Genomic DNA, 26,262 nt, shown 5'->3' on the forward strand with positions numbered 1-26,262 from the left:
AGAAACTGATTTCAAACAATTATGTATTATTTTATAAGTTTAATTTTTTAATTCCATCCTCATTTTCCCCCTTTCCCTTCTCTTAAGATTTCAGGGCTTTTATTCTTGCTAAAAAACTTTCAGAGTTAAATGCCTCTTGTAAAACAACATTATTAAATCAGTTAAGAGGAATGGTGAATGGTAGTGTAATGGAAAGATACACTACATTTGAAGTCAAAGGACTTTGCTTTAAATTCTGTCAACCATTATTTATTTTGGGGTTTTATCTGTAAAATGAGAAGTCCTTGAGGTGCCTTCTAAGATCTCTTGTAATTTTAAATCTAAAATCTGAAAATTATTTATAAATGAATGGAGGAAAATTAAAAAGACAAAATTCTAATTTTCAAGGGGTAGAAAAAGTGGTAAAGTGGGTGGAAATGAAATAGAAGATGCTTACAGAAAGGACTGAACAGCAATTCTATATGAGGTTCAAATTATGAGTTGTATGAACACACACACACACACACACACACACACGTACATATATGTATGTATATTATGCAACAGATCTAAGGCCAAAAAGTATATCCACTAATCTTTTATGACTAACTTTTCCTGGGAATATGTGTTTATGTGTTCTTGCTATGGTCAAATATTATCCACCAAAATATGGGTAGTATGTGAAGAAATGAACCCATGTTAGTCCTTCTGGAATATTTATCATTTTAAAATCACATTAAGTAAATGGTATTAAATTCAGAACAATAGACAAATTTTTTATCGGCTAAGTTCTTCCCTAATTTTATAAATGTTATACTCAAATATACTAACACAAGTCATTTAGCTAGAAAAACAAACTCTGACTCCCAACCTTTTCTGCGTAATCTTTTCTAACAGATATTTTTGTGAAATATTTCAAGTATGGAATCTCAAAAGGCAATTTTAATTTTGTTTTATACTCTAATTCTATGAATCCATTGAATGTTTCATCAATGGGATCACAAAACATTTATGTTCATTCCTTGCTATCATTTTAAATACCATGAGCTGTTATTTTTTTAATATGCAATTTTTCTTCAACATTAAACATAATGGAAAATACTCTCCAGATTACAATAAGAGTACTTATACTTTTAAAAATGACTAAGCATTTTTTATAGCTAAAAATTGAACTCCAAAAACATTAGTAAAAGGTTTTTCAACAAATTGGCTCATTCTCCTGATTCCCAAGGGCTGGTGGTCTATCCACTGGCGCCATCTAGCTGTCCCAACTGACTTAATTTTCAAAGGAGCTTGTAGGGTTGTCAAAAATGACAACAGTAACATCCAGCAAAAGAACTTTTAAATTCTATAAAAACATGGACAAAAATTCCTAACTGACTTATTGAAAAATTTCCTGTGCCTTATAAAAATCATGCCAATATTGGCAAGTAGAAAATGCTATATGATAATATTTTACTCTTAAAAACTAGCAGTAAAAGTCCCTTAAATTTGAAGTTTGACTAAGGAAAATGAGTACATAGCAGATTTACATCTTTAAACTGAGAGAACTCCAATTATTATACCCTAGGATGATCTATTAACTGTAAGTTTTAATTTTTCTCTCACATTTCTGGTTTTTAAAACAGATTATGTCTAAGTTTGTTACTATATTATAGACCTTATTATATAATTCAGTTGAACCATGTATTATACTATCTTATTGGAGACATACTAACTATGCTATATATATATATGTTAAGTTTCTAACAAAATTGTATGAAATTTGCACAGACATTAAATCGTAATTTTAAGGTCATACCTATCTTCTGACAGCCTATGTCATTCTTAGCTCCTGAATCCATGTTTAGTAGTCTATTTGAAGGAGATTCTGAAATTTTTGGATAGCTTATGGGATGTTTCAGTTTTCTGTCTACACGTGCACCACTGGCAGTAAACTTGAATGGGTTTAATTTTTCTGGTCCAAAGTGAGCTATGTTGGGTTTTTGTAAGAAGCAATGTTTTGTGTGAAAATGTTGCTGAGCACTCTCAGCATCGTGAAAATTTTTGCTGCAGACGGCGCACTTCACAAAGAACTGCTCTTCTTTATAATCTCTCTCTCCCTTGTGACGTTTAAGAACATGGGCATTCATGTCTGCTACATTCTGTGCTGTTGCTGAACACCAACAGCAGCGAAACCACAGATTACCTTTGTCAAGCAAGATCTGTAGACATCTACTGTGATCTTCCTTCCTATTTGTTTTGCAGATATAACTCTCCCGGCAGCCACATGTTAACAAGTTACTTTTCTCCAACACTGGGAAGTCATCCTCATTTTTAATTGAAGTTTCAGGCTTTTCTGATACAAAGACATAGTCTATGCTGTGGACATCCTTATAGTGACTCAAAAATGCTTCCTCCACGTCAAAAGTCAGATCACAGAGCCCACAGAAATATTTAATTTTGATATCATTTTCATGCTGGTCTTGGCAGTGTCGATATAATGTCTCTATCTTGTGAAAGGATTTTTTGCAATGGTCACAACTGTACCTATGAAACTGATGACTTGTTAAGCACATACAATGATGTTTAACACTTTCCTGGGAATCAAACATATCTTCACAAATTCGGCACTGCCATTTCCCTCGTGGAGGGCTTTTTGGAGGACTTTTTGAAGGGGACTGAAGAACAGGCATACTAGCTGTAAGACTACTCCTGTTAGTAGGGCTACTCATCAATGCCTTAGAAGAGGATGGCAAAGATTCCTCTTCTTCAGCATCTTGCTCATAAAAATAAGTGTGTCCACGATGATATTCAGTCACATGAGCCATAATAGTCTCTTTTCTCCGTAATTCCTTTTTGCATGTCCGACACCAGAAGAGAAAGTTATTTAAATGTGCCCCTCCATGAAATCGGCTCATGTGCAAACGCATAACACCTGCATCTTCAGACACTTTCCCACAGACTACACATTTATGACACATTGTATTTGCCGAGAATACATGCTTTTCTGCTGCATCTTCACTTAGGAACTTTTGTTGGCACTCACAAAACCAGACTGACTTTTGTTTTGTATGTACTACACTTTCACTGCTTTGATCCTCCAAATTTTTCTTCTTTTTTGGAGTACTGCTGCCTGCCTGTGTCCTTGAATCTTTACTGGATAGTGTCCTTTTAAGTGATGAAAATTTTGAATGCTCTAGCAGGAGGCGCAAATCAGAGGGAGGTTTGTTGCCTCCATTGATGTGACAATACATCAAGATGGACTCTTCCATTGAGGCAATGACTCGGACTTTGTGTCCTGAATTCTGTTTGTGATTATTGGTACTGCTCTCATCCACAAAGAGTTCATTGCAATTTTGACAATAACCTCTTGCTTTAAATCTCTCTGCAACCTGGGAGACACTCTTCTCAGCTACTGCTACAGGACCAGCATTTCGACAGTGGACTCTGAATTAGACATAAAAGATAAAATATCTTTATGTATTTAATTTACATATTTAAATTCTGTAATTACACAAGTTTCATATAGCACTTGGCACAGTGCAAGATAACAAAAACAAAAACACAAATACTTTTAAATAATGGTAATGAATAATGACATTATGTAAACACCTCAAAATACTTACATATTGCCTGCTTACAATTTCTATGGAAGAGGGCAAAGATAATGAAGATGATTGACACATATTAGAGAACTGTAAGTAGTATCAAATACTCCCTATATGTGTCTTACAGGTATAAAAATTATTCTTGAAGAAAAGAGTAAATGCTTACTATGTGAATTTTTGATTTGGATTTTAACCATGAAGTAAAAATCAACTTCCCAAAATGTAATTAAACCAGTATTTCTATAAGTATGGCTCAAAGAAGAGATGTGAAAACATATTCCTACCACCTCATTTATTTGTAGAAGTGGAAGTACCATACAAATATGGTACAAGTCATACATTCAAACTTATTCAACATACTAATGAACTATGATTTTAAGTCCCACTTCATTTTCTTGTCTTTAAAACCTTATCTGAAATAGCCCTCTTGAAAAGGGAGAAGGAAAAATATTGGGAAAAACTATAATGAAAAAAGAAAATAAAAATTACTATGTTTTTCAAATATGGCAAAAATTTCTGAGAATATAAATATAAATTGGCAGAAATTTTAGGAGTTAATTTCATCTCTGTAAGTCTGACATGGGGAAAATAAATATTATGGTTTATGGGGGGAAAATTAAAGCATTGTGATTTTTATCAGTGTATAGTGGATTATCTGGAGTATATTAGTTTATTATTCAGAATATAACAATGAAACAATTTCTTTTCAACTTTGCTGAGTTAAAAATATCACAAAAGCTTTGGAAAAAATATGTTCCCATTTCATATTATCTCATTAAAATATTGTTCATTGGTCAGGGAGTGATTTCTTTGTAATCTCACAATAAATATATAATAATTGGATTGAGAGTAACCTTGGAAAGATCATCAAAAGTCTAACTTTATAAACCCAGCAACAGTGAAGAACTCATCCTATCTCTAAAGCTTTGTCTAAGGTACCATGACCCTATGAATCATCCTAACAAATAACCCAATTAATTTATGGTTTTTAAGGCCCATTTATCTAAGAAATAAAACAACTTTTGATCTCTATCTTCTGCATTTGGTAATAATATATCACATTAAATAACCCTTATTACATATACCTAGAGAAGTTTCTTGGAAAGTTTCAATTCAGTTTTCTTTTCTCTAGGTAGAATAATCTATATTATTTTAATCCTTCAAAAGTTTTGTTTTCCAGTCTTCAGTTATTACTCTGGCTAGTTCTAGCCAAATATCCTACTTCTGAAGCAAAACCAGAATGGAGACTCTGTTAAATAAATCCATTTTCTCTTTCTCCCCACCACTACATTTTTGCTTAAAAAAAAAAAATTCTTTTAGTTTCAGTGTCTCTGTGACTCCGTACAGATAGGGATGCTCTGCATAAACAGCTACATTAAAACTTACTATAATAAATTTCAAGAAATGTGTGTGTTGAAATCAAGCCATTCTCCAATTGATAAATGGTCAAAGGATATGAACAGACAATGTTCAGACGAAGAAATTGAAACTATTTGTAACCATATGAAAATATGCTCCAAATCATTATTAATCAGAGAAATGCAAATTAAGACAACTCTGATACCACTACACACCTGTCAGATTGGTTAAGATGACAGAAAAAGATAATGATGAATGTTGGAGGGGATGTGGGAAAAACAGGGACACTGATACATTGTTGGCGGAATTGTGAACACATCCAGCCATTCTGGAGAGCAGTTTGGAACTCTGCTCATAAAGTTATCAAACTGTGCATACCCTTTGATCCAGCAGTGTTTCTACTGGGCTTATACCCCAAAGAGATACTAAAGAAGGGAAAGGGATCTGTATGTGCCAAAATGTTTGTGGCAACCCTGTTTGTAGTGGCTAGAAACTGGAAAATGGATGCCATCAATTGGAGAATGGTTGAGTAAATTGTGGTATATGAATGTTATGGAATATTATTGTTCTGTAAGAAATGACCAACAGGATGAATACAGAGAGGATTGGGGAGACCTACATGAACTGATGCTGAGTGAAATGAGCAGAACCAGGAGATCATTATATACCTCAACAACGATACTGTATGAGGATGTATTCTGATGGAAGTGGATTTCTTTGACAAAGAGAAGGTCTAATTCAGTTCCAATTGATCAATGATGGATAGAAGCAGCTATACCCAAAGAAAGAACACTGGGAAATGAATGTAAACTGCATTTTTCTTTTTCTTCCCGGGTTATTTATACCTTCTGAATCCAATTCTCCCTGTGCAACAAGAGAAGTGTTCGGTTCTGCACACATATATTCTATCTAGGATATACTGTAACCTATTTAACACGTATAGGACTGCTTGCCATCTGAGGGGGGGGGAGGCAGGGAGGGGAAAAATCGTAACAGAAGTGAGTGTAAGGGATAATGTTGTAAAAAATTACCCTGGCATGGGTTCTGTCAATAAAAAGTTATATAAAAAAAAATAATAAAATTTTTAAAAAAAGAAAGAAACGCATGGGTTTTTTTTGGTAGAAGTATGCTCTCTAAGTCTATTTAAATCTTTTTTTTCCCCCTTTTTTGCTGAGGCATTTAAGGTTAAGTAACTTGCCTAGGGTCACACAGCTAGGAAATATTAAGTGTCTGAGGCTAGACTTGAACTCAGGTCCTCCTAATTTCAAGGCTGGTGCTCTATCCACTGCATCAACTAACTGCCCCTACTTAAATCTTTAAGACACAGAATTTTTTATTTATCACCTGCTATTGTATCACCTATATCAAATCACTTATGTCTTAAGGAAGGGGGAGAGGGATAGAGAGAATTTGAAACCCAAAATTTTATATAAAAAAAGTTTAAAACTATCTTTACATGTGATTGGGGAAAAAAATACTACCTACTGAAAAAAATGAAAGAATTGATAAATAGCCATATAGAATGACTTTACAAATATACAAATATTTGTGACTAATGGTGTAGCCATTTTGGGATGAGGTGGGGACGGGGGGTAAAGAAATATACATAACTATTATATTTTAAAGGAAGGCAAATCATACACAGATTTGTAGTTTCATGTGCAATCTCATTTTTTTTTTATTATATTGTGTTACAGAAATACTTGTTTTATTCCATAAACCAAAAATAAATTTTAAAGGTTATATTAATTTAGCTTCAGATGAGACAAATGGAGACCCAGAAATATGATAAACTCCATCCATTTATAATGATTCCTGATACGTTACCCTCACAGTAATGTTGCCTCTGTTCTACTTAAATAATGCCATTATATAGCTATTTCATTTTCTATATGTATATGTTTTTAAAGATTTTGGAAGGGAACAATTGGTCTTACACTTCTTCCTACCCCCTTATGACATCTAGCAAAGAGTGAAACAAATATAATAATACCACCTAGCATTAGTGCTTTAAAAGTATTTTCGTATTTTATCCTCATAACCACTGTTGGAGACAGTGCTATTATCCTGATTTTACAGAAGAAACTTAAGTAGCAGAGATTAAGAGGTTAAGTGACTTTTCCAAAGTCACATAAGTAGTAAAATGTGAGGATGAATTTAAACTCAGATATACTTAGAGCACAGATTCAAAGTGTTTTTATACTGGGGTGCCACCCTAAGTGCCTCCTAGTAACTTTATAGTTCAATTTTTTTTTAGAGTAATTTAAATATGTAAGATACATTAAAAGATATGAAATATAGCAATTAAATAGCTTCTTTATATAGATAGGAACTTAAAAATATTCAATTTCTCTACTTTTCTCTCAAGTTGCAGAGTTATCTAATCTTTAAAGTCTCTATTCAGAAACATCTTTCATTAGCATAAAGGTAAGGTTAAACTTCTGTTACTTGGCAGTTAAAATCATATTCTATTACTTGAATCATATACTTACCTGAAATGGGCTGTGAGATCCATGTGAGAACGTAATGTTTTGTGGCAGGCCATGCATTTCACTTGAAAGGGGACTTCTTTACAGAGAGATATCAAAAGTTTCTTTGCAAAAGATGGAAACGGTATAGGACTTATTTCCTTGTCATCTGGAGGAAAATGGACAAAATAAATTACAAATATCTTCACAAACCCTCAACTCATACACAATATAAAACTAATGCTATTTTAAAAGACATCACTTTTCAACCTATCTGGGAAGAAATGTTGATTTTATAGGAATCTGAGGCATTTCACTGAAAAAATAACCTAAGTTCAAGTACTAAATATCCAAAAATAGAGACAGGTTTTTTTTTTCTATTCCTAAGAATTTTAACCACTGAAAAATGAAGTTTTCCTAATTTTCAGAGTTCTCAAAATGTTGCATATAGTGTTTAATAGGTGATAAATTCTCTTCTGAACGAGGTTATCTAAGAAGACTCGTAAACAAAATGGTCTTGGGAAAGACTTTTTAAAAAAGACCAATTTAATAATAGTTGAGTCCCAAACTTAGTACAAAAAGCTCATCTCATGTGACCCTGGGTGTTAAGTCAAAGTCTCTGAGTCTCGATGATAAAAATATTTCCTTAAAGAGTGGAAAAATATACCTGACTACTTGGATTCAATTCTCTTCCGAATTGGAAGTTATTCTAAGAAGATTCATGAAATAAAATGGTCTTGTGAAAGATGACTGAAGATTGAGATTGCAATGCAATTGATTGAAGATTGAGAATGCAAAAGATGAGATTGCACATGAAAATTTTTTAAAAAGACCAATCCAATAAGAGTACCAAACTTCAAATACTATACACCAAGCTCATCTCATGTGACCATGACACCATGGGTATAAGATCAAACCCTCAGAGTCTTGATAATAAAATTATTTCCGTAAATATACCTGACTATCTGGTTGCTCTACGAGTGCAATCTGAGTCTGGCTCTTATCTAAACAAGAAAATATATGCTTCTGTATGATACATAAAAATAGCAGCTATGCAACAACAGCTATACAGTGAGATTTCCCTTTCTGAGGTTCAGTTTCCTAATTTGTAAAATTGGCCAGAGGGAGAGAAGGGAAGGGAGAAAAGGGTATGGAGGGTAGGAGGAAGGGTTGGACTAGTTTATATTTAGCATACCTTCCAGCTCTAACATCACTGAGTTTGTTTTTAAAATTTTTTACAATCTCTTTTGATTCTGCTCCCCCTTCCCCTAACCTGCCCACAGTTCCTTTGTACATACTACTCTCTCAAAAGAAGCTTGCTGAACTAAATTAAGTATTGGAAAAAGAACATAAACATACCACCCAGTTTAAAACTCTGAAGGAAATGATTTTTTCCAGACATATGCCGCAAACATTCATCCTTGTTGCTAAAAAGAAGGAAGCAATTTGGACATGCAAAGCACTGAATAAGCTGAGGAAGAAGATTGGCTTTATGTCCATCAGCTGCAGCTGCCTAAAATAAGACAAAATAGTTTATAGATATGCAACTAAGTTGTCAAGTTCAAGGATTTAATAGTTAAAAGAATTGCATAAAATTATTTGCATTAGTTTTTTCCAGGTTTTATGATTTATAATGTATATTCTATAAGTATATATAAATATTAGAGAAATTTTCATTTATATAGTCTGATTTAATCTGAAACAAACCCCCCAAATTTAGCAATATATTACCATATTGTGTTAGTACCACATAGCAGCATCTTCATTAGTTACTTGGTCAATTTACTTACAGGCATATTAAATATGCCAATGTGCAGTTTATCAATTGCTTCACAAAATTTTCAACCTTGAAGTGACATGAAGTAACAATTACAATAGTACTCTCACAAGTGTTATTAAATTTTTTGATGCATGATCTTTTAAGTCTCTTTCTTTAGTTTTCTTGGTCTCAGTTTTCTCATTTATAAAAAGAAGAGGGTTAATACAGTATTGTAAAATTCTTTCCAACTCTAGAATTAGGTTTCAAATATTGTGTAAAAAAAGCTTGTGTATAAAAAACCCCCCACCAAAAACACACCATAGAAATGGGAAATGGAACTGTAGTGAATAAGTAACAGCAAAAATTTGGCTGGGATAAGAATTTGTGAAGGGAGAGTAATGCAAAATAATTATTTGTAGAAAAGTAAGCTTAAATCCAAGTTATGAAGGACACTTGAAAAGTCATAGTAGTTAGCATTTTATTCTTGATACACTAACTTCCGGAGCAGGACAATAACATGGGTAGAATTGCACTTTTAACATTACTGAGTATAGTTTTGATTAGAGAAAATGAAGAGATCATTAGGGAATCCTGACCCCAAAAATTCACTTTGCTACCACATGTGTTCATACGGTTTCTAATTTAGTAAAGTGAAATTAGTTTAAACTTTTAAAGGAAGTTAATTTAAAAAAACTTCCCACTGACACTAAGGAAAATTCAGACCTAAAGTTACATCTATTTATAGTTGCTTTATTAGCCAAAAGAGGTCACTAGAAGATTTTCTGGAATTCACTTCTCAAACATTAAATTAATTTTGCATCTGTGGACTCTTGTCAGCCTGAAAGAGAGTGAGCTTATTCCAAACAGATAAGAAAGACATCCCTATAGGCTTAGGGTCTTAGATCATTTGGACAGCTTTTTTCAGTTAGAATGTCTATTTACCTTATCTCCTGCCTTTCAATCTTTTTTAATTAGCTCAAGACTGGAGGCACTAAGAATAGCCTATTGTTGCCATTGCTATGGGTTGTCTATAGCAAGAGAGAAATAAATTCTCTTTATTCTCAGCATTTTGCTCTGAATAATTGAATTATTCTGTTTCCTAATATTTTATAAAAGGTCTTCCATTTTGGAGGATTTGACAAACATTAAGTACATATTGTATACAAGATGCCATATGCTAAGTTGCTCCTTCCAAGGAGTTTATTATAATTTAATGAGAGGCAGATCTAAGATATATATGCAGAAATGATTAATGAAGTCAAGAGATTGAGAAGGTTAAAGAGACTAAGAAAAGTGCTCTAGAAAAATTTAAGGTGGGAGCTTACTTTCTGAGGAGTGATTAAAGGAAAGCTTTATGATCTGAGCCTTGATGAACAGGGCCCTTTATAGGACAAGGTTTGAGAGTTACATTTATAAAGTAAAATCAATGAGAAAGGATAACTATCTGAAATATTAGATTTAGCTTTACAGAAGAAATTTTTTAAAGCAGTAATCCTAATAAAAGCAAAAATATCCCAAGTAAAGCAGTAAAAAGTACTAAGTACTAATTTGATAAATTTTATACTTGTCATTTCTCCCCATCCCCCAAAACTGTCTTCTCATCCTAAATATTCATAATAGAATGTAGACTAGAACTGGAAAGAGTTCTGGAGAACTACTCCAACCGTCTTCATTACATAAGAAAACAAGAGGCCCAGAGCCAGGGAAAGAGACTAAGATAACACATAGTGGGTGGAAAAAAACTTTTAAAGGTAAAATAAGTAGGAAAGGGCATGTCACGGACCATAAAGATCTCATAATAATAGTTATTTTTTCAGGGAACCAATGTATGCTTGGTAAGATATGCTTATACTTTTGTATCCACGATGGTCAGATATGCTTCTTTATATCTACCGTGGTTTTCTAATGCTCACAAGAATAACTCAACAGATCTAGTTTGATGAAATCTGATCCATGAGGTGTTATAAGATGTGTACATAATATATACTCCACGAACCAAATTCTAAATTCTCTTCATTTGCTAGCCTTATTGTTGTTATTTATCTGATGAGACAAAGGCACAACACTTCATATTTGTTTTAAAAAGGTTTTGAAGAAGCTAATAAAAACTAAAAAATTTAATGAACTTCTCTTCTTGAGAAGGAAACTTCCAATCATAATATCCTGAAGCCACAACAACAGCTACCACTTTCTAAAATTATTCACATGTATCACCAAGTATTGGGTAGAAATTAAAAAACCTACCTACTATATGATGTGATAAATTATCACATCATTTCAATTTTTATCATTTCAAAAGTTTCAAGTGTGATTAAAAAGCATCATTATTGTTATACATGTCATTAAAACAAAGTCAAATTATATCCCAATGCCACATAAATAAGATACAATTTAGTCCTTTCTCAGAACAACCTAAATAAAAGGTTCAGAACATTCTTCTAACATGACCCATTAAGTTGCAAAGTATGCATGATATGATGAAGTTAGAGAACATTAGATTTACTGTGAAATGAATCCAAGACTCTATAGAGTCAAGAGGCCTGAGATCTGGACTGTCCCAGTTCTGCTTCAACCTCACTTTCAACTTAGAAAATATATTTAACCTCCCTTGCAAACTGACTATGGTAATGCTCTATTCCTAAATTCCTGCTCATTACTACTATCCATAATCTTCCTCACAATTTTTTGTTGTCTGAAGTATATTTTAGATTTTTTTAAAATGAAAAATTAAGAGTTATGGAGAAATATACTCACTTTGATAAATTCCACAAAAAATAAAACATGTGCTCTACATCCCTTATAAAGATTCTTACCTTAGCAAAAAGGTGATCACTATATTGCTGTTGGGTAGCAAATTTTTTATAACATATTACACATGCAAAGGAATTGGTGAGGGGTCCATGCAGTGTAATTGTTGGATCACATGGAGAATGATCAAACCTGCAAAGTAACGGAGATCTGTATCAAGTTTAAGTTTCACAATCATTCAAGAAAGATTTATTAAATACCCATTATGGCATCTGCCTGTACTAAAGATAGGGATATTTTTATAACTATAAAATGAAATATTTGCCCTCAAAAATCTTACCTTTTAAGTATAAAGGGAAATATACAAAAATCAAGTCAATATAAACAAATGCAAAGTAAATATAATTTTATTTTGAAATTGAAATTTCACAAGCAATATATTAAAAATGAGACTGGTGGAGATCAGGAAAGCTTTTTCATAAGTAGTGATATTTGAGAGCTCCCAAAAGAAGTTGTCTAATCTAATGCAATATAAATTAGGAAATACAAGGAATTCTATAAAAGCTATATGCCAGTTATAAAATGACTTTTTTACTCAATATTATTTAAACTAAAGTTCAACATCAAATTAATATTCAAAATGGTAGATTAGCCTTCCAATTCTTTATCAAGATCAGAGGAATGTAGCATCTAAGGGTTGTTATAGCTTTTTATACAGAATCTGGAGGGCCATTAATATTGAATTTCATTCCTATAAAACAGAAGATTAATAGACTACTTGGTATATACTGACTAAATATAAATAAATAGATAATTCCTTAATTCTCTCCAGAGTTCTCTAGTTTTTATCAAAGCAGTTCGAGTATACAGTGAGATACTAGCATATAATAGTTCCGATTCATCATTTGCCAGTTTCCTCCTAAAGAGCAAGCTCTAGATGTGAAATTCCTATTCTGAAAGTAAAGGACTTGGGTTTTGTCAATACTTAGAACAAGTCTGCATTGCTATAACTCTTTGAGTCTTCAAGACATCTGGAGAAATCAAAAGAGGGAAGTAGAGGCAGAGAACGTAGCACGTACATAATCTCCAGAATTTACTTGGCCACTATCTAGGGGCACAGCACTTTCAGCAGCCTATCTTAATAAACTAATGTCTAACAAGGAGAATATTTATGTCCTGTGTAATGGTAGCAAATAACAATGACTCTTATAAAGACCACATCTTTGGCAGTATTGTAGTTAGAAAGTCTTTCAGTCAATAAATCCTTCTATTTAAGTTCCTCTATACCTCAAAGTCAACTCACATTGAAACCACTGAGAAAACTGGGCTTGAAATATGTAAGTTTTTTATAGCTTTTTTTCCAGGAATTTTTTTATTGTGTCAAAAATATCCTTGATTTGGTTCTTGATAAAAAGGATAAAAACTCAAAGAGGGTTTTTAAAACCAGATAATTTTAAAACTCTTTTTAAAAAAGTTATCCCTGAATTAAAAATGCAAAATTTGGGCAAGTTTTCAATATCATTATAAAAAAAAAAAACTCAGCTATGAATTTATCAAATTATCTAAATATTTGAAAATAAAGATTTAAAACCACAAACACATAAAAATAAAAATACTGATTACCCTTTCAAATTTGTATTAGAAAACTAATATGACAACAACAAAAACCCAATGTAACACTATTACTTGTATATTTATTCTGAATGCTAAGAAACAAGATGCTGACCTTTTCAAATGACCTAAGAGAAGGTGCCCATTGTCAAACTCTTTGTTACAATACATTATGGGGCATGAAATAGGTTTGCTGGACATCGGCATTTGGTCTGCTTTTCGAATTGGACCTCTTCTTCCAGAATTAATTGTGCCTGTTTTGAGTCCTGCAATGAAAAAACAAGATATAGATGTATAAAATTCAGATGCCTCCATCTATTTTAGCAATTACTCAATTTATATGGAAAAAAAAAAGTCATTTCTATACTGTGCACAAAACTTTATACATAATAGAAAAATTTTTTTTCTGGTAGCAAACAGAGCAGATTCATTTCCTTATTTAAAGGAAGAAACAGTTTTACTAGCTTCAAAAAAATGACACTTTCTACTAAAATTTATCTGAGATGTTCTGCAGAATTATAAATTTTATTAACAAAAATGCCTTACAGTTTCATGCAACATTTAAAATCTAAAAAGTTAGGATTTTGAAAAATGTGTTCCATGAGACCATCCCTTAAAGTTTAGAGGGGAACAAGCACAAATATAAGACACATACAAATAGATCTCTTATCTCTATAACTTTTCAAAAAAATTGCTAGTAAAAGATTTTTTTTTTATCTCTCCTACTGTTTTCCTGTTAACAAATTAAGTATTTAGTATTAGCAAGTTTACAAGGTTTGGCTCTTTTAGAAGGCCTAGGTTTTTCAAGGAAAAAAATAAATCTTCATAGTACAACTTTCCAAAAAACTTTTACAATATAGACAATTCTCTAAGAAATTTACTTTTAGAGAATTATGCCAGCCCCACTCAAAAAACCTGCATTCCAAAACTATCAAATTAAGCTCCTGAGAAGATCAATATTCTTCCACAACTGGATACATAAAAATTTGCATTGTCAGTGTACAGTAGAAAAGCATTAGCTCTGACCCCAAGGGTCAAATGAACCCTAAGTTCAAATCTAGCCTTGGATAATACATATCACCTGTGTGATCAGACAAATTACAAAACCTCCCTAAATTTCAAAAGGTTTCTTCATCTGGAAAATGAAAGGGTTTGGACTAGATGATGGCCTTTGGTGTCTTTTCCACTACTACATCTATGATCAGAGGGCTAAACTTCATGAGAGCCAAAGGAAGAAAAAGTCTATTTCCCTATTTCTCCCTATTCTATTTGGTTTCATTACTTTTCTTTTCCTTTCCATTCTTCTTACCAGTGTTTTTTCCTTGAGCCCATACCTCTCAAGAAAGTAAGAACATCAGAATGGCTGAATAAATTGTGGTATATGAATATTATGAAATATTATTGTTCAGTAAGAAATGACCAACAGGATGATTTCAGAAAGGCCTGGAGAGACTTACACGAACTGATGCTGAGTGAAACAAGCAGGGCCAGAAAATCATTATATACTTCAACAACAATACTATATGATGACCAATTCTGATGGACTTAGCCATCTTCAGCAATAAGATGAACCAAGTCAGTTCCAATAGAGCAGTAATGAACTGAACTAGCTACACCCAGTGAAAGAACTCTAGGAGATGAGTAGGAACCACTACATAGAATTCCCAATCCCTCTATTTTTGTCCACCTGCATTTTTGATTTCCTTCACAGGCTAATTGTACATTATTTCAGAGTCTGATTCTTTTTGTACAGCAAAATAATGGTTTGGACACGTATACTTATTTTGTATTTAATTTATACTTTAACATATTTAACATGTATTGTCATCCTGCCATCTAGAGAAGGGTGGGGGGGGAAAGAAGGGAAAAATTGGAACAAAAGGTTTGGCAATTATCACTGCTATAAAATTACCCATGCATATAACTTGTAAATAAAAAGCTATTAAAAAAAAAAAGAAGAAAATAAGAACATTAACACAAAATTTCTGCATATAATAGTATCAATTTCTAACATGTGTCATAAAAATTTACATATGTTTCCAGATGTGAGAGAACATAAAGAATTGTGAAACTCAAAATCTATGTATACATAGTTTATCATTAAATATTAAATTATCTAGATCTGAAAGGGATCCTATAAATAATTAAATTTAATCTTCATTTTACAGATGAGACTAAAGCATAGAGAAGTGACAAATATCACATAGCATTAGGCAAAGTATCTGAGGCCCAGTGGGATCTGAACTTTATTATTACTATGCTGCTCTTCTCCAATAAAGTAGCATGAGTTTTCAGCTAGAACCATATTTGGTACTAACTTGGACATCCATAAAATAGAAATGGTAGTGTGGAATTCAGTAATAATCTATCAAGGACTTATCATGTACAGAGTACAAAAGTGAACAATAAAGAGTCCCTAGCTTCAGAAAGCTTGCATTGTACATTTTTATTTTTCAATGATTTTAAGGAGAAAAAAGTACAGTAAAAACAAGACACTAAAATGAGCTCTAAAAAGTTCATTTTGTTAATGTCATGTTCATTTAATCTGTAACATTTTAAATTTGGGGGGCAAGACCTAAGCTCCACTATTCCATATTTCCTTTTCAAGGCAACAAACACTAATGGAGTAATTTTTAGATATGAACATACATGGCATTAACTGAAATATCTAATTCAAGTCATTTAATAAACTATCTATTGTTATATGCCAGGCATAAAGACAAAAAATGAAGCTTGCCTTTTAAAATGCTTATGTTTTATAATTTTTCCACTTTTTTTTTTTTTAAGACAGAGGAAAATACATTTACTAGATACTAAATGACCTTTGAAAAGATTACTTTGTTAGGAAACATGTTCATTTCATATTTGTCAATTTGCTTCTCATTTTAAATTTTTCTGTAAAGTATACAAAATATTTAGGATTATGATGTAACTTTCATAATTGCTTGCTTAGCCACGTAATGCTGACTATGTTTTCCACAAGAAGACTCTACATAACTACCAGTAGTAATAACTCTGTTGATGAAATTGCAAGAAAAAATAGGGGAAGTTAACTCCTCCTTCCCCAAAATCGTATTTATGAAACAAAATCACACGATTCAACACCACTCCTCATCTGCTACAATTCAGAAATCTGATTTTAATTAGTACACACTCCAATTTTCAAGGTACACCAGTCAAATGGAAGTGAGACTGTATAATCTAAAACCTATTAATGATATTCTCCCAAAAAGTGTTTTTAAGACTGGGATAAGCATTATTTATAATAGTGACATATTTTAAAAGGAGGGAATCCTTTAGCTACTGAGAAATGGGGTTTTTCTCAATTAAAATAGGTCATTTAACTCTAGACTCTCAAAAATGTTTCAACTATATTAATTTGGTCTATTCTTATAACATCATGATACAAATGATAAAATATAAGGTAATCTGCAACTCATTATGAACAATATCTAGCAACGGCTCCCAAAGCCCATTTTCACAATGAAGATAAGGACTGAGGAATAAATTTGATGTAAAGTTTGAGGGATTGGAAATTTAAAAAAAAAAAAAAAAAAAAAAGGAAAAGTACTAACCTTAACCCCCAAGCTCATGCTTCTCAGTACCCGATCAGCCATCAATGAGCTAGGTACAACCTGATCCTATATAAAGCACCAGGTCTTGCATGCATCATAAAGCATGGCTAAATGACACATTTGCTCCTACTTGTCTGCTCAATGAAGGCTATATTATAGTCAGGTATAACTTAATCATGCCAATGCATTAATAAAGTTGTAAGAATCTAGATGCAAAACACTTATTGTATGTATTATTATAATCTAAGACATCAAAATAGACATTAAGAATTGGTGCATGCCTAGATATGAAGTTTTTGAATTTAGTAGATTTAAGAAGCCATAATGCACAACTCCCTAACATCTAACACTGTTCATAATAAAATTTTAAAACCTGTCATGGATAATGAGGTCTCTTAAAAGAAGCTTAATTTTGGAACTTGAGTTATCTGATATCTTGTACAATAGTATCTCCAAATTTTCCTTAAAATATGTCTTTTAAAAAAATGAAAATATAAGGTGTTAAACAACCCATAATCCTAATGCCAATAGCAAAGCTGAGCAATGATTATAAATAGTATCAGAAGGCTATCAGTAATTTGTGTCCCTTGCAAAAAAGTCACCTTTACAAAATGCAATGGATATGACTAACTAGAATGACTTTGGAGTGGGGTGATTTAGATTTTGTGAAAAGGACATCTGTGAAAACCAACCATTACCATTTCCTTAATTCTAAATTTTAGCTCTATAGCAGATATAACCTCTAAGTTCAGTGAAAACGGGCACTGTATAAAGAATGTTTGGTAACTGCTTACAATCATCTTGTTGAATTATTTAAACTGTAACTCACATATAACTCTTATAACTTCCTGGTATCTAAGGATTTTGAGATCCTTGACCAACTTGGTTGAAATAGGTGCTATATGTGAAAAAAGTGTCTTCTACAAGTCAAACCTCTAAAAGCTACCCAAGGTATCTGGTTCAGCCTTCCTGCTTTTATTAACTGTATAAACTAACCACTTAGAAAATGATTATGTAGAACAGTGTCACTTCCTATCAAACTAAAAGATGTTACTTAAGCTGATCCCTTTATAAATAGTTATTTACATAGAAGAAGTTAACTCTAAAAGTTAAACAACAAAATCTGAGTGTGCAAATAGTATCTCAATGGTGGCACATAAAATACATTTCTATAAGGGATTTTAAAACTTTTGAAAATCTGGTTCCAAACCTGCATCTCTATTATTTAGGAATTATTTAGGATCACTCTACTGCATAAACTTCATACCTAAATTCCAATTTAATTGGCCTTGCTATTTCCTCCTTATGTCACCATGTCTTTGCATAAGCTGCCCTTCAGTTAAGAAATCACATGCACCTCTCAGAATCATTAAGCTTTCTTTAAAGCTTTCAGCCTCTAGCCATAATTACCTAGCATTTACTTTATGCATAGACTTAAATGTACATATGCATTTATATGTGTAAAAACAAATACACGTGTGTGTTTGAGTACGTGTGGCACATGTGTAGAAGAGAAAAGAGAAAGAGATCTTAGTAGTATTGAATGAATTTTTAAAAATCACAATTATGAGACATACATTTAAAAATATAGTTTTGTCTTTTTTCAGGTGGTTTTAATATGTAGCTTTATTAAGTACTTAACATCTAGGTAAACTGATTATGCCAACAAATTATTTTCTATGTACACTATGTACTATGTGGACAAAATACTATCAGCAATCTTTCCATATCAAGGATTGATAGGGTGAGTACTTTAATAACTAACAAAACCATTACTATTACTAAGGGATAGAAGACTTATTTCTCAAAAACCACATGATTTTACCTCAATATAGATGAAATCAAATTTGAATTATGATAAAATGTGAGCATTCAAAGGCAAATACAAAGCATCTAGTCTTTCCCTTCCCCAACTGCAAGAAATCTTTTTAAGTTTTTAAGTTGCAAACTGGCAACTTGTTAAAAATGAAATTTATCTTCCACATAGAGTTTAACAATATGACAATAACATCTTGATAGCTTTAAAAAGTGCAACAAATATGTAGAGCACATTTAAGATGCACAAAAATGTATTCATTTTATATAGAAATAGTCTGTGCTTGAAAGAAGATTTTACAAATGGGGGGGAAAATGCTGGGTGTAGGGGTGGGGAAGATGCCATTATGAGGTTTTAAACTGGCTTTTCAATGGCATGTGATGATTAGCAACTCAAGAGCACAAGCATTTCAATTTATCAAAAATATGATTCCCAAAATCTTAATAATCCTCACTTTTCACTTGTCTGAAAAATTACCTGGCATTTTTAGCCACTGGTCCACACACAATCTTGCTGCTTCTGTGTCACTACGGTCTCGAATAAACTCCAGTTCTTGTAATCCATGAGCATGCTGAAAATCTATTTTTTCCTAAGATTAAAAAAAAAAAAATCAGATCAATGAATCGCTGTTACACCCCAAGTAAATAATGAATGCTATGTGTCATCCTTAAAAACAATTGATTTTTTAATAAGTTATTGTAACTTTGGCTAAACACTTTTTAGACAACTTTATAAAGGTGAATCTTTGATGCTAAATGTATCCTCCTTAAAATAGACATGGTTATATTAAAATTACAATCATAAATAACTCAATAGGGAATAGGACAAAAAACTCCTAACTTAAGAGTGCTAGATAGATATTGGTTGGTTGATCAATCTTTCAACTGGTGGAGTTTAAAAAGGCTGGAGGAAAAAGAGGTACTTCTAAAAAGAATTTTTTTCAGAAGGCCACTGAAAATTGTCTATAGTTATGAACTTTAAAATCAGACCAATTTCTATTGTTTAAAAAAAATAAATTTAAGTCAGTATAAAACATACATGTTGGCATTTCTTTCTATAATATTTTGTAACAAAGAACTAAAGCATTTAAGTCTAGATGCTCCAAGTAAGTTATAATTAAAGGTTATTTTCTAAAACAGAGGGCATAACCATAAATCACATTCTCTTATAACAACTCTATCATAAAAAGACTATTAAGGCATATCTGATAGTCTGGTATCAAACAAAATCTAATAATACAGTATTTCAGTCTCATATAAAGAAAACACCTGTACATTCCTTTGAAGTACCTTATAATGGAATTTGACCTATTGACTCACACTAAGTTACCATTTTTGCTTTATCAAGGAATCATTTCCATTAACAATAGACTGACAAGGTATTACTTGCAAGTATTTGATTCCATCTGTTAGAATGTCAATGAACAAAGCTGGTCAAATTCATGATGTTCTCCCATCATCATAACTTGATCTTCATTAAGATGATTTATCCACTCTGAATGTTAATTTTTTCATCAAAAAACTCCCCAAAAGAAAGAAAACTCCATTTTGAATGTAGAAATATCAAGTTAACCAAGCTAATTGAACTTTGAATAATGCAGATATTTTCCAAGGTATCTTATTACTGCCATTACATAGACAAATTAAAATTCTTGATGTTCCACTGCTGTTTCATTGTCCATTTGATTTTGGTTTTGGTGGTCTGGTACATCCGAGATAAAATATGGCCCATAATAGAAGTCAAGGTCTGAAGGAAAAATCATGGTTGGTAATAGAAAATAGATCAAGACATCTCTGTAGAATTTAGTGAGATTTGATTTAGTAAAAAACATCTTTTTTCAAAATAGTTTGATTAATAAAGGCTTCCTGAACAGAAAACTAAAGTGAACTCCTGATTTCAAATCCGATGTATGATCCTTTACATGGGTGGAGGCTGAAACTACCCTTAGGTAAACCCTAGTTGTCACAGTGACAGTAAGATTCTCAACGACATCACAACAACTTCATTATCCATGTGGGCATTGACTTTGCTTAGGAAAAGAAGCCAGCACTAGTAAGCTGGGAAATGTAGGGAGAAGGAGGACAGTTCAAAAACACTTCCTCTCAAGATTTATTTCATGATCATGGCAAAGGTTGACTTAAAATCTAGTTTTGGAATAGCATCTATTTAAAAACTAATTTAAAGAGTACAGTAACATTCCTTTTCTAATTTAAGGCAATGAGAATATTTTACTAGATTTATACTATACTCTAGTTTTAATTATATACCAAAGTTAAATTCCAGTAACTTTTCTTCCCGATTTTTGACTGAAAAAATAATGGTTTATATTAGACTAAGGTGTATTATGATTTACATTAGACTAAGGCAATAATCAAATAAAATAGGAATAGGAAAAACAGAAATGAGAAGTTTCAGTATGAGATTTAATTAGCAAAAGAATATAAAATACTTTGGAATATGTACCATCAATACGTGACAGTGGCAGGTTTATTATTTCAAATAAAATAATTTTACCTGGGGATTTACAATGTAGGTTAAGACATAGGCACAGAGATATTTCCTAGCTTTTAAGTTGGGCTCAAATTTGTTAAGTGTTTCTCCTAAAATCTTTTTGTATAGTAAATTCTTTTTAATGATGGAGCTGCTTCTAAAAGAGAAGTTTATGATGCTTCTCGGATTCTTTGATTTAAGAAGACAATATCCAAAAAGTTTAATGCTATGTAGACCTAACTCTCCCATTTAGTTCAATTTGTCTCTAGTCACTGGAAGTACCACTTTAATAATTTCTTCTACATTGACAAATCTCATAAATTTCTAATCCTAACTCTTAACACAAAACCCAAAGCCCAATTAACCTCCTCCCCCCACTTCCTATAAACATGGAAATGTTCAAATATGCATGAGCTAATAACCTGGAAGAAAAAAGCTAATGAAAAGCAACTAATGGTTCAGTTATGCTTGAAAATTTAGTTAGGTTTTTTTCTGTCCTATTTTTTTACCTTACAATACTATAAAACTCAAAATTCTAGATTTTAGTTAAAAAATATAAGTAGTAATCACTTTACCCGGAAGGCTTTATTCTTCTCTTCTTTTTGCTGTTTGTCTACCTCCACATGGCGAGCTAGACGAGCCAAAGTTAAAGCAACTCTATCCTTTTCCTGTTCAACATAGTCTTTACTTTTAACTTTTTCCTGTAATTCAAAGGGCAAATAATTCATTTAGATTTTTTTTAAAGTGCAGCTATAATTAAAGATCTTAATTTACTTTTATCAGTAACAATAACAAATCAATGTCTATTACATGCATAGTACTATAATAAATTCTATAATAATTTTAGAGAACAAGGATTAATGATAAATTAAAGATTATCCATTTATATAATCTTTGACTCTCTGAAAGAGAATATTAACATATTAGCAAGCAAAAAGTTATATCTACACTTCAAGGTTTTTACATATAAGGCAAAGTTTTAGGTTGCTTTTGCTGTAGGTTAACCCAGCAATGTCATCAGAATTCCACAGAAGAATCTTCTTGTATAAAAGTCCCCTCAACTCTAATTTCTCAACTACGGCCATGAAGTTAGATAATGAAGTTAGGTACAGAACAATCTCAGAAATTCCTTTATTAAAAAAACCTTTTTCAAATCGATAAAATTCATGTAGATTTAATTTGCAGTCCTTCAAGGGGCAAATTACACCTTTCTAACACTAAAGATCAAACTGTTATAAGTAAGGAAAGGAAGATGATACAATCTACATAAAAGTTTAGCACTACTATGATTCCTTATGGACCTTAGTGTAAGTTCTTAGAATAATTTTATCTACAAGGGTTCTCAAAGCGAAAGACTGAATATTCTTGTTAATGTACTTGCCAAAGAAATAACACTGTCCACGTTAGAAATTCTTGTAGTCAACTGCAATAAAAAATTGGAAGGATATGATTTTATGAAGATTAAAGGCTGCTCTTATTGGGATTTTAATTTGAAAACAAGTAGGACAATGTCAATAACTTCATCATCTATGAGTCTAAATGAAAGCCTAAAACTACTACTGCAGATCTTTAAAGATTAAAAATTAAGATTAGATGTAATCTCTTAACCTCTCATCATTGTCCAAATTTTCTGTTCTCAAATCTTTCAGATAGAAGGTTTTCATTTCTGTTTCCGGCATATGAGATGAGACCTAACTTAGCTATTTGTCCTTATAACTTCTACCAAAAAGATCTAAAACTCAGAGGTATCAGACTCCTTCAATTCCTTTAGACTAAATTCTTTTTCTGTCTTATTATGATTTTTAATCTCTTCACTATTCCTACTTTTCACAGTGCATAGCCAGTTTTACAAGTTTTCTCCCTTTTCAATAAGGTTGATAACTCCTTAGCTACCATCAAATAATTTAGAATCACTGGAATCCTCACTTATATTTATCAGTAGCATGGAGCCAAATACCAACTTCAGATTATATCCACCGCCCAAGTTCACTCTTCATTTCTTTTCATGTGGTGAACATAGCTGGAGATGGTTTGGGATTCTACAACTTTAGATATCTAATGTTAACTGGGCCCTTTGGGCTATAAAACAATTCTTATCACATTTAAATCTTTAACAACTCCTTTCTCTTCCCAGCAGACTGAAAACCTGAAGTGGTTATTCATTCATAAGGCAAGTCTTCACCTTCACTTCTTTAAAAAGAAATTTAATAATGGCTTGCCAATTTTATCTTATTTCTAAAATCTGACCTGGGATTCTGGCTATTTTTAAAATATATTTTATATTGTAATGATTTCTTAGATTTTATATGTAATGTATTTTTAAAAATGTTTTGTTGTTAGTTTTTTCTTAAAGTAGTAGGTGGCTTAAGAGGAGCAAATTTTGGCCTGGAGTAAGGAAGAACTGAGTTCAAATCTTAACACAGATACTTCCTAGCTGTACCAACCTAAAAATATAATTTAATTTGTCTGCCTCAAGCTTCAATTGTAAATTGGTATAATAATAGAACTTTCTTTTCAGGGTGATTGTGAGGATTAAATGACATAGTATTTGTAAAGTAGATAATAAAAATAAGGAAAGGAAAAATCAATCAACATTTTTAAAATTAAGAAAATAATTAGGATAATCAACAGCTACAGCTAATAAATTTGAAAAGCTGAAAAATGCTTTAACATATATAAAAATATAAAGCCAAAATTAAATATAACAAGAATTAACCAATTCTGTATGACAAAAATTGGACATACCATTAAGTATCTGTCCTGTTAAAAAAAATCAGACCAGACAAATTTTTAAATTAGTTTTTCCAGACTTTTTAAGGTCAAATAATTCCTATGTCACACAGGCTGAGGCAGCAGAAATGAGGCAAATAAGAGGATTCATATCATCAACATAATATAGATGTCTGAACTAAACTAGAGAGATATTTTGAGGTGCTAAAAATACTAAAGGGACTATGGTTCTCAAGGTGCAAGAGAACAGAAACTGAGGGCTTGTTCCATATGTGGAGTGAATTATGAATATATACCTTACTCCATATGTCATTTTGGAATTTGGTAAATTACTGGAATTGTAAGATGAAAGTAAAGAATCAATGATGACACTGAAAAATACAAGAGCTGTCTTCAACAGTAATGGAGAAGTCTTGAAGAGGAAACAATGAGGAGTTCTGCTTTAGACAAAAGATTTCAAGATATCTCTAACATTGTCCTCATTTTCTCTTTTGTCTTAAGTCTATGAGGGAAGATATGGAACTACTTACTTGTCTCTTGACATACCCTCTCTGGTCTAGGAAATCACAACGGAATCACCAAATTTCAGAATCTGAAGAGACTTCATTAGTTATTAGTCAAACCAAACCAGAAAAAGAATACCCACTACAACATACCCAACAAGTGGTCATTTAGCATCTGTTTGAAAACCATCACTTCCTGAGACGGGATATCTCACTTCCAGATAATGAAAATTATTAGGAAGTTTCTCTTACATCAAACCTAACATCTAGCTTACTTTCAACTTCCATGTGCTGTTCTTCTTTTGGCCCTCTGGAGCTAAGAACAGGTTAAATCCCTCTTTTCACATAACAGAGCTCAGTCTGGAGAAAAATAAGAACACGAAGTCTAGAAAAACATTATAGGTAACACACAACAGAGTTAAGCTAGAGTACCATGGCAAGTCCAACAACGTTCCTCTTCTAATAAGTCTAGGGGAAAAAAACCTGAAACAAATTCCAATTAAGAATTTTTTTTTTTTTTTTTAAATTGCAGTGAGATATATTTCTATCCCAGGTTGACACAAAAAGTCTTTGGAATGATGACTGGTCAAGAGCATCATACAGAGAATTCCAGCAGCACAAGCAAAAAACTGTGTAGCAGGACAAAAAAAAAGCCTTTAGATCTGCCATAAAGGGATGTCAAGTGTAGGACAAACAGTTATGTTCACTATCCAATTGGGTCAGAGATCTAAGACAAAGACACCTTTACCTGGAATAGCATTTCAGGGCGAGAAGCAGATGTTGGCTCTAGATTATTTGCCAAAAAAAAGGGGGCAAATAAGAAGCAAGCTATAATTCTGTGGCTCTGATCACAGAAGTGGAGAAGATAACAGTTTCAGTTTTTGGTTAAGTCTAAAATCTGCAAAGTTATAATTGGAGCAGGAATCCTAGACCAAGGATGCCTACAGTTCTGTCACTGAGTTTACTAGATAGCTGATAGTAGCTGTGTTCAGCAGCAATCTATTGAAATTCCAAAAGGAAAGCCCCTAAAACCTGCTGCTCAGACCAAAGCCCAAGTCAGAGCTCAGACAGGAGGAGCAGTGATCAAACTTTGCCCGTCTCGGATCAGATCATCACTTGGGAAATATTGAAAGCTTGTAGGTTCCCAGCTTGAGACATGTCCCCAAGACAATGTAGTAATGCAAACTTGATTCCTCAAGAATTTATTCAAGCAGAAATAACCCAGTCTAGATATTCTCTCCAGAAGTGTACACAGCCTGGCTCTAACAGAGCTCTAATAGGCTCTAAATAAGTAGGAGAATGAGCAAACAAAAAGAATTCCACTGTAAAAAAATTATGGGGATATGGACATTCAAGACACAAACCTAAAGAAAATGATTCTAAAATATCAAAAGCTTCAAAAGAAAACACAGTTTGGGCACAAATTCAATTAGCATATGTGCAAGAAATGAAGCTGAGAATTTTAGAGAGTTTTAAAAGAATTTATTTAAATGAAATGAGAGCTTGGGGAAAACTGGGGGGAGGGAAAAACCAGAGCTATGAAAGAAATAACAGACAAAGAAACTAATGCCTTGGCACAAGGTTTTTACAAAACCTTGCACAAGCAAATAAGTTCCCTGGAATTTAGAATGCAC

The 26,262-nt window shown here is 32.3% G+C and overlaps 1 protein-coding gene across 7 annotated transcripts in view; it reads right to left on the reverse strand.

Moving 5' to 3' along the window:
- Positions 1 to 26,262, reverse strand: part of ZNF451 (zinc finger protein 451) — a 106,566-nt gene that overhangs the window by 23,282 nt on the left and 57,022 nt on the right. For 3 of the 7 annotated variants that reach the window (XM_031964695.1, XM_031964697.1, XM_031964696.1), the window contains exons 4-10: positions 21,971 to 22,096; positions 19,383 to 19,494; positions 13,630 to 13,780; positions 11,969 to 12,095; positions 8,756 to 8,909; positions 7,421 to 7,565; positions 1,781 to 3,408 (exon numbers count right to left, since the gene is read on the reverse strand). In XM_031964695.1, the coding sequence (XP_031820555.1) occupies positions 1,781 to 3,408; positions 7,421 to 7,565; positions 8,756 to 8,909; positions 11,969 to 12,095; positions 13,630 to 13,780; positions 19,383 to 19,494; positions 21,971 to 22,096 (2,443 nt within the window). Of the gene's footprint in view, positions 1 to 1,780; positions 3,409 to 7,420; positions 7,566 to 8,755; positions 8,910 to 11,968; positions 12,096 to 13,629; positions 13,781 to 17,089; positions 17,145 to 19,382; positions 19,495 to 20,280; positions 21,935 to 21,970; positions 22,097 to 26,262 lie in introns of those variants that run through there. The other 4 variants (XM_031964698.1, XM_031964699.1, XM_031964700.1 and 1 more) reach the window with 4 other exon arrangements.

This window comes from Sarcophilus harrisii, chromosome 4, assembly GCF_902635505.1.
Source record: "Sarcophilus harrisii chromosome 4, mSarHar1.11, whole genome shotgun sequence".
Classification (NCBI taxonomy): domain Eukaryota; kingdom Metazoa; phylum Chordata; class Mammalia; order Dasyuromorphia; family Dasyuridae; genus Sarcophilus; species Sarcophilus harrisii.